General features: G+C 38.3%; 2 protein-coding genes across 2 annotated transcripts; both read right to left on the bottom strand.

Annotated features, from left to right (window-relative positions):
* Positions 1–374: 374 nt before the first annotated feature.
* On the bottom strand, positions 375–2,408 carry hmx2 (H6 family homeobox 2). The gene is made up of 2 exons (XM_079832898.1): positions 1,949–2,408; positions 375–1,243 (listed from the first exon to the last, which is right to left on the bottom strand). Exons 1-2 carry the CDS (start codon positions 2,211–2,213, stop codon positions 696–698), a joined length of 813 nt encoding a protein of 270 aa, XP_079689024.1. The 5' UTR covers positions 2,214–2,408; the 3' UTR covers positions 375–695.
* Positions 2,409–8,141: 5,733 nt separating this feature from the next.
* hmx3a (H6 family homeobox 3a) lies at positions 8,142–10,592 on the bottom strand. The gene is made up of 2 exons (XM_079832715.1): positions 9,965–10,592; positions 8,142–9,568 (listed from the first exon to the last, which is right to left on the bottom strand). The coding sequence occupies exons 1-2, from the start codon at positions 10,248–10,250 to the stop codon at positions 8,961–8,963; spliced, it is 894 nt and encodes a 297-aa protein (XP_079688841.1). The 5' UTR covers positions 10,251–10,592; the 3' UTR covers positions 8,142–8,960.
* Positions 10,593–14,163: the final 3,571 nt, after the last annotated feature.

Raw genomic sequence — 14,163 nt, 5'->3', positions numbered from 1 at the left:
TAACACAAATGTTTGTCTTGAGCTGATAAGCACACGAAAAAGAGAGAGCGCAGTCACATATGCTACCATTAACCTATATATATATATATATATATATAGCCTACACACACACACACACACACACACACACACACTTAACCACTAAAGATTCATTCACTAAAATTCATAGGCCTGTAGGCCTTCTGCGATTCAAAATATTAAGAAAATGAGGCATTGCCGTGTATAAGCTGGTAATTAACTGTGTAGCCTATGGACATCTCTTTCAATAAATATTAAATATAATATAATGAATAAAACAGTAATATTATTATTGTTGTTGTTATTAAGGAGTGTTCTTTGCTAATCTCAGATGTTTTCATTTTAGAGACAGGAATCGAATGATTACACTTTTATTTCAACGTTTTCACTCATAATGTGTAAAACTGGTTAATCGGGGGACAGAAATGTAAATAAAAGTACAAAATAATCATTATACACATGGTGTATTTAGGACATGTACAGAACCGTGTTGCTTTTGTGTTTTACACATAGACTCGTTTAATTGCTGCATATTAAGAAATATACTTTTTCACCAAATAAAGAGGTATAAATAGACATGAATTTTGTCAAACATAGTTAAATGTGTATTTGTACGTTTTAGTGTGTAATAGTGTAATAGTCATCCTTTAGCAAAGAATTTTCGTTGTGCGTAAAAGTTAATATTCAATCTTATTGTAAAGATTGTATAATGGTAAAGCCGGTAAATTACTTCCAGGGTAATACAGTGGGGTTGGAAAAGCGATGGACCTCGGAACCGGCACCCGGAGCAACGAATTTTCTCTGAAAACGAGGGGCATCCCAACCAAAGTCTGCGCCGATGCGTGCGCCATGTTCGCAGCTTCCAGTTCCGCAGAGAGCTGCCGTTTCCATTTGTTCCGCCGGTTCTGAAACCACGTTTTCACTTGTGTCTCCGTTAACTGCAGGCTGGAGGCGAGACAGGCTCTCTCGGAGCTGCTCAAATAGCGTTTCATGTCGAATGTGGATTCGAGCTGATAAACCTGACTCCGAGAGAAAACCGTGCGCGTCTTCTTCTTGGCGGAACTGCTCTGTTTGTCCGGACCGTCACGTTGTCTCTCTTCAGAAACGGGAGACATTTGGCTACACGCTCGCTCCTGCTCCTCTTTGTAATCCGGTAGTATGGATGGTGTCAAATGCGGCCGGCGGTCGATCCCATCCTGCACAGGTAGAAGTCCCTTTGTGGCACCTGCAACAAATGCAACACAAAACTATCGTCTTATCAAATTGTGCTTGAAGAATAACAGCCATTGAAATAAAGCTTTCGCGCTTCAGTGGGAACAATATGCATGACTAATGTGTCTACTTTAGTCAATTCAATATTAATATGAAATGTGACACAAAAAAGTGCTTTGAATATTCGCCCATCATCATATCCGCTCGGTGTTTTTTTTCCTGTTAGGCTAAACATCGCCATTACTCGATACTTTACACAAGAGTTCATTAAATTTGAACTCTGACTGTTTGATCGACTGTTGAAAGGTTACAAGTGCCCTGTTAAATAAACAATACAATATGACTAGCACTGGTGCACGATATTAATTAAATCGTGTTACATTTAACGCTCAATTGACGGAATGCAGCGTTGCCTCTGAAAGCCGGCATAATCAATTAGCAGACTCGATTAAATTCGGTTAATTATTTGACCTTTCCCCTGTTCACTGAGGCGCGATAATATGTCGGATAAAACACGACTGGAGTTTTATTCAGTGCTGGCAATTGGGAAAACATTACAAGACAGTCACCATGGTGACAAAAACCATTCGTGTTTTAAACTTAATGATTTTGAAGTGAGACGTTTTATATAAGTCACTTCCTTACTAAACATCACCACAAATATATTTATTTTGAGCATGTTGGTAACGAGTGTCTATAACAATAAAATGGCACTTACCGAGGCAGGAGAAGTTCAGAGGCTGGTGCGGGTTGCAGGGCTCTGGTACACCGGACTCAGAGCAGTAACAGTCGCCCGAGTCTTCTCCGGCGCTGCAGTCGTCCTCTGACGACACGGACAACGTCCGCTTCCTCGGCTGCGATTTGGGACTGTCCTTTCCAGCTGACCGGACTCCCTCGTTGGAGGTGCCCAGAATGGACTGGATCGTGAAGCTTGAAATGGGGGCAGGCGAGCACTTGCTTCCGCTGTCCTCCGAATTATTCATTCTCGCCTCATAACAGTTCAAAAATGGTCTAAAAATGATAAAATGTCAACGCAGCAATAGGTTCCGCTAAACATAGAGAGTGTTTTTCTTAAAATCTAAAAATGGTTCGTTAGAGCTGATGGGACGTTAAAAAAAACTTGTTTTTCGTGGGCTCAAAAGTGTTCGAATGCATTCCTCTCCACTTCCACGCGCTCTGGTCTCAAGGCGGGTGGAACGTGCCCTCATTTGCATGTAGGTAAGACCGGCGCTGGCCAATCACGCGCTCAAAGCGCGCCCGGAAATTTCAAATTTTATAATAGTTGAGTTCCTCAATGGAGCGCTCGATGGAGAACTTGCTGCAATACATTTTCTATACTGCAAAAAGAAAAGAAAAAAAAATGTCTGTGATTTTAAAGGGGAGAAGAATGTAAAATGCAGCAGTACAAGCCAAGAATGTAAAATGCAACAGTCCAAACCTGCTTTTGGCCGTAAATAAACGTTAGTTATTTTACCATATGGTAAACAATTTATAGACAATATGTAATTTTACTGTAAAATATTATACACAATAGGGAATTTTTAAATTTTTATATTCAAACTTGTTTTAATGCTTTAAAATGTAAAAAGCACCTTATAATGTGGGGAAATGTGCATTCTCAGAATTCCCTTGGCAAATCATCATATTTTTATAATAAACCAGTTAATTTGCTTGTTATCAGTGAAGAACATAAGTGTTTTATTTAGCATTTTATCTTATTTAGTTTAATAGTTAAAGGTTATTTAATTAATGTCGCATTGAATTATTTTATTGTCGTTTGTGTTTTATCTGCTAATTTTGATTAACACAAATTCCTCATATGTCCTTGCATTGTACCACCTGTGCTATCAGTATAGCCTACATTTTGCAGTAATGAACATATGTTAATATTAATGGCTCAAACTGATATATTAACATTATTGTTAACAATGTATGCCATTTTTCTGTACCCAAAAAAGCTTAACAATGTCCATGTAACCGTTTAGCTGTATGGTCAACATTATTTTGTCTTTTCCCCCCACAGCTTAACTAGCCTACTTGACGGACGTTTGCCTGCAGAATATTACTGTAACGAGAAATTACAAACAACATTTAATAGCTTTCTGTGAACTACGTGATGGATAATTATTCATTGTCATGTGCGTGCCTCTGGTTTTCCACTTTGATAAATTGTGATTATTATTGTTTCTTATTTCAGTAATTTCCTGCACCCTTATATCGACATAATATTTTTCTGTTTACAGGATAACGAGCTTAATTTTATATTCATTTATTGATGTTCAGACTTGTATTGGACGCCCTTGAAACAGGCCTCTGAAAAATAATTAAAAATGTAAATCCATAAGTTTTTCTCTGGTTCAAAAGACGTTCAAATTGAGAGATCCAGGCTGATCCAGAAGCACTTTTTAAACAGATTTGACAGTAGACTGTAATACTGCACAAACGACCATGCTGCTGATCCACAGAGGTGCTCTTTGTTCACGAATAGTTCTAGGCATCTCAAGTACACGCATAGAGTTCTCAAGTTCACGCGCACATCAATAACCAACAATAAAGCAATCTCATAATCACAAGTCGTCTGAATACATGGTTTAGTTCAAAATCATATATCTTATTAAAGAGTCGTTTTAAATTCCACTAGTCGTGTGCTATAAATGGCAAATTGGTCAAATAATCCAACACAGTCTAGGAACTAATAATGGATCCTATCTCATTTTTCTTGAAAATAATAAACTCATTCCACGTCCATTATCTCCGTTTAAGAATTAATTTGATCATTATGGTGGGCTAATCTACTGCCTCTGCGGGCCGGCTAGAGCGGGCAGGACCCTGTTTAATTGATTGACTAATTGATTGGGGGGTGTGCGCGCGCCCCACCCCTGACTCGTGTCTCGAGGGCAGCTGTGGCTCTGCCACATTAGCTCTCGTTAGCGTTTTCTAAAGGCTGGCGACACTTAACAAATGCTCTGGCTTTGTCGTGGTGACAGCGCGCGGACACCTAATGGAGCTGAGGGAGCCAGGGTTGAGCGATCCCGACTACACATTTCAAAGGTCGGGAATAATACCCTGCACACATGGGTCTCCCAACCACAGACTAACTGGGCCATAAAAGTATAAAAATCGAATCTGACCATTTTATTTTGAATTAGGTTAAAATAAAAAAAAATATTATCATTTATTTTTGTAGCCTATAGGCATAGGCCTATGCTATGTAGCCTACTCAGCAAGAATTAGCTACATATTTTCAATGATCTGAAATGTTTACAGAGAACCTGTGGCTACAAAAACATATCATAGGGGTTTTGTTTGGTCTTAGCAAAGCTCTGGAAGTAGGACACGTGCACTATATATGTACGCGATGATGGAAACGATGTGGTTGAACTGTCACAATCTGCAACTCTGTTTGGAACGGTTGTTAAAGAGACCTATTGTGAGGGGCCATATGCCCACATATAGCCATTTAGTGCGTAAAATATGAGGGTCTAGTTCACAGCGGCCCAACGATTTATGGCGCATTCACATAAGGCGTGAAATCCGCAATGATCGTTAAAGAGCCGGTTTTATACGCTGCGCCTGTCAGCCGAGGCTGGATGGCTTAAAGGCCGTTTAGACATATTAAACAAAAACAATACACCAGAAATGTAGGCCCCATCACAGTATTGTATTCTACGTGTTGGTTGAGAAGGGAGTGGTAGGCTATTATCAAACAAAAAAAAAATACTGAAAGCTGTTTAAATAGTTATGAACAAGAGCATTTTTTTAACATGTGCGTAATACAGTATTGTATACAAAAATCCGAGAAGTTGTGTTTCAACTATGACAGCCCACTGAACAGTGCTGTCTGTGTTTCGCAAAAACCTAGACAGGTTTACCGTGATGAACACCCAGCGATTATGGGACAATCTGTCAGGCGTTCACAAAGCTAAAGATCTTTCAAATCCGCCAGAGCAGGCGTTTGTGCACGTGCTGTCAGTGCATGCGCCAGACAGTAATGACCGAACATATACACATCGAGCTCTGGCAAAAAAGCTTTCCACTAGAAAGACGGATGAAGTCATGGGCGCCTTTGATCTGCAAATCAAGCTTCGATAAATATTAAACAAAGGGCCCTTTCCACGTGTGTATTATGATATATGGCATGTCCAACTTTAAGATAAGGAAATTACCAGAGAAAATGATATCAATAAATTTTCTAAGTATAAACGCTGATTATGTTTCGATTTTCATTCAAGATTCTGAGGCTGGTCTTTTATTTTTTCTCAAATGGTTTTGCAGAGAGAGAGAGAGAGAGAGAGAGAGAGAGAGAGAGAGAGAGAGAGAGAGAGAGAGAGAGCGAGCGAGCAGGCGGGAATCTCAAGCCCTGGAGGTGTACAATTTATGTAATCTACGGCTGGGAAATGAATTGGGTAATTTATTGGAAAACAGAAAGTCAAGAAGATTGGATCAGTATAGTTCAACCAAGGGCTTCTATTCATCAAGATCCAATTAACAACCTAACCATTGAGTCTTAATGGGTTTCCAATCTACTGCTCTGATATACTCATCAATCCCTGAGGGAGAAATTAAGCGAATCGACCGCCCCTCGGCGTTGTGGTGTCATTCCTCTCCGCAACTATATGTCAAATTAAAAACACAATTAAAATTTAAACTGTTTCAATCAGAGGCTGCCCCGCAACCTATGTTTCACTTAATAGAACTTTGATGAAAATCTGATGCTCGCTTTCAATCACAAAGGCAAATGGGAAAGGTGGGGAAGATATCCTTTTTCCTGAATAACACCAAAACATTTCGAGAAAGTAATAAGCAAAGATAGGCCCGCTCCCTCTCAAGCGTTGTACACGGGATTGAGTTCGCGTTCTCGTCGTCTATTGTGGGTAAATGTAGCCTACTTTGCAGAGCGCTGAAAAACATTTTCCCCTACCGAGCGAAAGATAAATTTAATAGGGCAGATGATAGTCCATTTTGTCAGTCTCATATGACGCAGAGAGCTCCTATCCTTTTCGCTCGAAAAATGTGAGGTCGGCTAACTAAACGTATTGTGTTTTATCGAAATTGTTAAATCGCCGTTCCGTCCGTTTGAATAGCCCGAACAAACCCCGCCAAATTCACAAAGAAAAACACTGTTGTGCAAATAGGAATAATCACATAGACAGAAAGTAATGACTTGTGAACACAAATGGGGAAGGGGTTCTTTAAATACCGGTTATATATGCACTATTTATTCAAACTCTTTCTTCTAACTGTCTGTGTTGATGCGCAGAGGGAACATTTTATTTGTCTATCCCCACCTCCCTTCTTTGCATAAAGACATGGTCAAATGGAAATTATCGAGTGATAGCTATAAATTTTTTTTCAGTTTATGACAGTGAATCAAGGTCATCAGTAAGCCAACAGGGGGAAAAAGAACTGTTAACAATGCCCTTGATTTGAAACAATATTTTACAGACGTTATCCGATCAATACTCGACAGGCAATAATGCCTCTGCGATCTATTAATTCACCGTAATGGGCTCGTGCTGAGCTTGCATTATATTATACGTCAATATAGGAGTTATGATTATTAGGCGGCGGTATTTGAATGTGCTCTTGGCTGAGTGCTCAGACCCAAACGCAGAGAGTTGATTTCGACTTTATAGAGGAAGAGTGCAATAGGAAGACCAATGCTTGTCGATGAGCCTGACTGGCCCATATTAAAGTTCAGTTTATGACAGTTCTCTCGATGTCATATTCATTTTTTTCTTTACATATAGCCTAGCCTATTTGAAAATAATTATAAGCTCTGAATCTGAAACCTTTGATCCAATAGTTTAAGGTTTCAAAGTCATTTTAGACGGGGGAGTTTATTAATATTAATAATAATAAAAAAACAAATAATATTATATTATAAATAAATACCTATAAAACTATAACATTAAATACTATAAATAAAAATAATAATAATAATTATTATTATTATGTTGTTGTTGTCTAACCTCTACCACTGAAGTCAATAATAAATTAACAGGTTGAGGTTTGTACAGCTAAATGGGCCATTTTTAAATTTTTTTGCGTGCACGCATTTTACAGCACCAGCATAAATTATTTTTTTTATCATACACTTAAAAAACAATGCATAGGAGTTTCGTTTTTAGTCTTCAGTATTTCTCTCCCCACTACCCCCCCCCCCCCTCTCTCTCTCACACACACACGCACACACACACACACACGCAAAGCGCGGTGAAACTCTTAATGCAATTCCGCCAGCTCTCACCGATAATTATACGGTATTATTGACAACGTGATTTTGCAAAACATCGCTTGTAGAGTCCGCCAGATTTAAAGGTGCACCTGCTTGTAATTGAGATGGTAATGGGTATTTCAGCTTGTTGAGGCGTAAGTGAAACAATTCCGGTTCTGCTGCAAGCTTGGTTTAGCTCATGATATTTTTTTATTTCATAAAACATGCTGTAAATCAAACATTAATAGAGTTTTTTTTTGTTTACATTATTTTTTTTAATGTTTAGCAAGGCGCGCTGACAAAATACATTATTAATTCACAAATAAACTAATTAACCTAAGTATTGATTTAATTAATAAAAGATTTACATATTAATTTATTTACATCCCTTTAAAAATATTTCGTTGTTTTAAAATGTATAGAAATACTTTCATTTAATTTTGAAACTATTATACACTACACACTGAGCCTCCTCACACTATAACTAACAGGGTTGTGCAATCTTATGTCAGTTTTGACTCCCATGATGATTTCTTAACTCATATATAGCCTATAATATTTACCGATAATCATGTACTTGCTAGTGTATTAGTAATGCAGCATGTCAATATTTATATAAAAAACATTACTAAATTGTGAAAAAAAAACACCTCCCTGTTTTTCGCTTCAACACAGCAGTCGTGCCACAACGTCAATCAAGACATGTAGACTTCAATAGTCTCCGTTTATTTCACAACAGAATACAATGTAAAAAAGACTTAACTATTACTGTACAAATGACACCTTTCCTCATTTTGGTTCGTTATATCTGTACATGTTCATATACATCTGTAAATAATATAGATAAAAGTAAAAGTTTTTATTATTCGTGTTTGCGTGTCTTCAGTTTAACTGTAATTTCTGTCAGATATAGCCTATGATTGTCCATTGAACGCGGGACCAATGACACCAAATCGTTTTCAGCAATTATCTTCTCAACCTAAGAACTGTTTGGTTAAGAAAATGTGTCCAAAATAAGAGATTCAAAAAGAATATGTTGCCTAAATATATGGATCATACACAGTAGTATTGCACATCCGTGTTCAGTGTGATTTTTTTCCCCCCGGTGCTAGAAACGTATCCAGGTGTATAAACTCTTTTCTTTGACGTGTCAACAAGTTGACTTGTGATATTCATAGATAATAATAATATTAATAATGACAGTAAATTAACGAAGTCATTGTAATTCACCACCAACCAACATCAACATCAGAAAAAGGCCTCTAAACATTCGCCTTATTCATGTGTAGTTTTTATGGGTATATTTGTGAGTTGTAAAACAAAAATGTAGGGCTCAAATGCATGATAGTGCGTCTTTGTACATTTTCTTTTCTTTCTTTTTAAATTATTTTCTAAACAAAAATAGCTTTGTCTCTTGGTTTCATTTCCGCCTTTTTTCTCTTTCCCTCTTTTCGAGTCTCTGTAAAATTGTTTTAGTTACATAAGTTACATATAAAAGACATCTGTCGTCCTCTCAAACCGGTCTGAGGAGGGGCACGGAGGTGACGATAGGATGCGAGTAGTAAACCGGATGAGGGAAAGTGAGCAGCGGCTGGCTCACGGGCACGTTGCCCGCAGTGTTGGAGCTCTCAGAGGACGAGTTCTCGTGATACAGGATGGGTACTCTCACAATCCTTTGCGCTGCTGCGTGGCTCAAGTTGGCGGCCTCCAGCTCTGCGGCCAGCTGACGTTTCCATTTGTTTCTGCGGTTCTGAAACCAGATTTTGACTTGGGTCTCTGTGAGGTGCAGGGAGGCAGCAAGGCCCGCGCGCTCCGAGCTGCTGAGGTAGCGTTTCATGTCGAAGGTGGACTCCAGCTGGAACACCTGACTCCGCGAAAACACCGTGCGAGTTTTCTTTTTCCGGCAAGGTTTCTTGTCCGCGCCGTCGTCGTTCTTCTTCCAGTCGTCCACGCCGCCTTCTTTTTTACCATCTTCGATGTCGCTCTCCTCGAGGACAATCTCGTCCCCACTTTTGTTGTCGTCTTCATCGTCCTTGGCGTCCGGGTCTGATTTGAGCACGAGCTCAGGTGAGTCTCGGTCGGTGCCTGTGTTCGGTGACGAATCTCTCGCTTTCTGTGCTGCTACAGTAAGAGAGCTCATATTAGCATTTCTTTCAGAAAAATTTTCATATCAGGTTTCACAGGTCGCGTCACTTAGCCACATGACAGGTGCAAACAAGTGTGATTCGTAGTGTCCAAATCTCAGTGTTTTGAAACTTAAACATTGCGTTTTAAATGAAAGCCACCATCACTTTCATATGTAAAGAATGAAAACAGTGCTGATGACAATTGCTACATGTATGATTATATTATTTAGGCTATTATCTGTCAGGAAACATTTCTCTGACTTGCTTCTCATTAACATAAGCCTACGTATGCACCATTTGCCAGCAGAGTCACTCTATTATTTATTACACAAATAAACAACAAATCCATGCACACTATACCAACAAGCAGTTCTGAGTTATCAAAACTTACCTTCTGCTCTGTGAAGATGCGCAGATGCACTGAGTGTGTACGGGTACCACCACGCCGAGGCACGCTCAAGGTAAGCCGGTAGCGCAAAGCGCTGGGTCGGTAACTCAAAGCGAGGAAAGTTTATTTCCCCAACCTGAGAGAGCGAGAAGCTGCCATCAAGTCCTGCTTTAGTTGAAGCCAAAATAGGCTTAGGCTTTGACGGCTTACTGTCAGAATTGAGAAGATTTTTAATGAAAAACGGAGAGTCTTTCGCCGAAGCACATGTATCCTGGGTTGTTTCGGGCATGTTGGCTGGAAATTCGGGGTTATAATATATTTTGAAAATTGAAAAAAAAAAAAAAAAAAAAATCTTTAAACAGCTTGAAGGTCCTTGGTAAACTCTTCCAGTAATGGGAACTTAAAAGCGGTTGTTTACGGTCAGCACTGACGTTAAAACGAAAGACAATAACGCGGGGCGAGATAAACAATATTAATCTTGCTGATCATCTTCCGAGAGTTCCTTGGTGAAAATGATGCTCACCGCGTCCGTCTGGCGCCAGATGCTAATGATGAAATAAAAATGTCACCCGAGTTAAATGCAGAAAGTATACGGCGATTGGGCACGTACAATAGCAAATGGGATGAAGGGAGAGATGGGAAGTGGAGAGTCGGGATAGAGGAGGGGCCTCCCAGACTCTTCGCGTTGGCTGCTGGGCTGAGAGTTCTCTCCTGTTATTGGTCTTATATAGTCCAATTAGGTGGCAAATGAGGATGGACCATTAACACAAAGGAACAAGGATTTAGCTCAAGCGGTGCGCCGTTGAAGGCAATAGCGAAAAGGTGGTTTAGGCCACGAGCATTGCTAAGTTAAACTTAGCTTTTTTTATTAGTGCATCTCTATAAAATGTTATATACAATCTATCTGCATTTATTTGGGCATAAACATAGGTGTAAACTGCAGTTAGGGCCAGAGAGATAGAAATGCACTAATAAATATGAAGAAAGAAACCAGATTTTCTTTTTTTTCACACAGTCTAATTTGCAGTTATTTAAGTAGCCTACATTTAGCTATTCCAAAATGTTACAACATTTTAGTATAGCTAATATTGTATTATACAACCCGATTGTAGGCTATATAATACTGTAAACAACACGGAAAGCTATTTCGTTTTCAGGTAAAGTAGGCTACATTGCGAGCGCAGTTTCCATATAAATTCCTTACAGAATTTTTAACGAATAGCTAAAAATCAAACGTATTTTTAACTAACCTTGCGCGCTCTTTTAAGTATCCAAAAAGATGAGTTCAAATCAGTCTTTCTTTGAAATGTTTATTTATTCTAACATTAGGCTACTTTGGAAATATTTACATACGTTTCTATTGAAACTAATTATAAGCTTGATCTTTAGATTTGTTACATTTTCATCGGAGAATTAAGTATCACTTCACAGTTTATTAGCCTATAATATAAAATAAAATAAAAAACACAAAATAAAGCACAACAAATCTTAGCAAAGATAAATATGACCAATAGGTCATGAAGTCATACTTTGGTGCCACTAAATGCTGAGTTTGCTCGGAAACAGCAGATCTCACTTTCGTAACAAATAAATAGATAGACAGAAAATAGTGCAAAAAAAAAAATGCACAACTAAATAAATCAGTGTTTTTCAAGTTTGCCAGCTTTGTCCATTTTATTCAAACACATTCGTGTTGGTGTCTTCTTTCGACAATGATAATAGCCTAATAATCACTTTGTTTCTATAATTATTAACAAGAGTGAATTGGACGCCATAAGCTAATTGAACGAGATGAGAGCGTCCTCTACGGGCCATAAAGAATTACTGCATGCTTACAAAACAGACTGCCAGTCAAGTCAGCAAACCAATAAAAGCCAAACATGTAGCTGTAAAAATTACTAATATGAATTAAACCCTTTGACAATAGGCTATAGGCTGAGTAATTTACTCCTGGACATAATAAAACGGTGATTATGTTAACAATAGCCTAGCATTATTATTATTATTATTATTATTATTATTATTATTATTATTATTAGCCTATTATTATTATTACTATCATCATCAGCGCTTTTAAAAAGTAGCTAGCAGGGGAGCTGCAACTTAATCAGAACTGCTGACGCATTTGATTATGATATGGCCTATTGATTATTGTTCAAATTAAGCTGCATGGTAACGTGACCAGATTTTGCTAGTTTCAAGTGGTGACAAAACAGAAAACGTTTTTTCTAAATGTTACATTTAATGTAAAAGGGATTAGTCTTAGTGTGTCGAAAAAAAAACATATTGTGGGATTGTGAAAACATTTTCCAAAGACAGCGAGTCGGTTAGCTCTATAGAATAAGTGAGAAGCTGAGTAAACATAACATAAAGTTTAGAACCGTACAAGTAAAATATTCCATGCAACAGTAAAACAGACAATGTAGGCTATATATGTGTAGCTTACTTTTATTGCATTATTTTCATCAAAATCTATGTTCAAATAAGTCGTTCCCTAGCGCCATCAGGTGTTAGACAGGGTTTAGTCAATGATGTTACTCAGGCAATATAGAGATACAGATAGCTATAGATATTTCGGATGTTATATACAGATGTTTTATTAACAAAACTATAATGAGATTTAGAGGGTCAACGGCAGGCTTACTTCATTTAGTGTAGTTATAGCTAACAGCGCACAAATGGTTCACACAACGAGTTTTATCCTGATGGAAGCTACACACAAACCTATAGACTATTAGAATCGGTGTTCGGTGCGTGCCTTTATTGGGGCTTGTGCCATGTCGGCTATGTGTAGATATTTCATATTAGTCTTCATCTCGGCTCTTTGTGTCTCTCTGCCTGGTGGGAAGATATAATGTTCCCTGACTTTTAGATTATTTATTTCAGAGCGTGGAGTTATTGATTATTTCACCGGGAAAATGACGAATGGCAGGACGGAATGACACGGTCAGCAGGTTCTATTAAAGAAATGATAGTATTGCTCATGGTTTGTTAAAAGGTCCAGTTTAGATACTTTATAGGTTTACATCCATCATCGTCTAACGACCCCGGGAGATGAGAAAAGCGCGCCGCGCGGTGACAATGACCAGACGCCGCTAACTTCGCGCTGTAATTGCCCACGTATTATATATAGATTTTTGTTTTGATATCTTGTGAGTTTCTCTCGTCTGGTCGAAATTGTGATAAAAGACATGAGTATAATATCGAAAAGCACCACACAGTGAAAAATGAGCGGGGAGGTATTCTAAACCTTTAACTCTTGGATTGTATAGGCCTACACCCGTTGGATCGCGCGGCTATGGCTTTTGGTCGCTGTGAATTCACCAACAAACTATTAAATAAACAATCACGGGAATCATGATTATTTTTTTAAAGGTCGATTTTGTTCATTGTGTGTAATTTAGGGCAAACTACAAATTCATTATAGATTGATATATTGATAGATTAATCATTGAGATGCATTTCATTTAGCCTATTATGGATTTATTACTTATAGATATATTATACTGTTATTTATTATGATCTGTTGATCCATATGACCATTATAAGGGACTTCAATAATGCCAGACTAATAAAGTGTAGGCCTAGAATGCGCCACAAGTTGCTTTGGATAAAAGCATATGCCAAATGCACAAATATAAATAAGCAAAAAGTATCATGATTAGCACACACAGTTTAAACCTTCAATTTAAAATCTCTTGATGTTTTTAACCGTCTTGTACAAAATGACCACTGCATGCTCTTTCTCAGTGCATTAATGTCCGGCACTATTGAAACGAGGCATTAAAAGCTTGAAGGTCAGGCTGCTCGTCCCACTGTAATACACACAATGGATTTAAACATGGCATTTAAGTTGTAAAGGACTGACTGTGGCCTGGCCCTGACCTGGACAAGCTTAATTGGGATGGTGAAGCTATTGATTGGCTGAGAGATAGTTAGAGGCTCTGAGTTACAGTGTGATCAGCCAAGTAACAGTGAGCTGCTTTTATATGCTTATGGGGGGCAAAGAGAAAAGAGCAGAATTCAATGTCACTTTGAGGGTGAGGAGAAGCTCTCGCCAAGTGGGTTACAGGCCAGTCCATGCCCGAACACTGGTTTAACAAAAGGCCACCAGGACCAAGGTTGTCCATCTTAGCACATAATATATATCTGCAAATGTTTTTGTGGAAAAGTGAAAAAAATAAAAAGTATACATTTAATTC

The sequence above is a fragment of the Gobio gobio genome (assembly GCF_949357685.1).
Source record: "Gobio gobio genome assembly, chromosome: 13".
Classification (NCBI taxonomy): Eukaryota; Metazoa; Chordata; class Actinopteri; order Cypriniformes; family Gobionidae; genus Gobio; species Gobio gobio.
The sequence above is the reverse complement of the archived record's forward strand: the minus strand, read 5'-3'. Positions and strand labels throughout refer to the sequence as shown.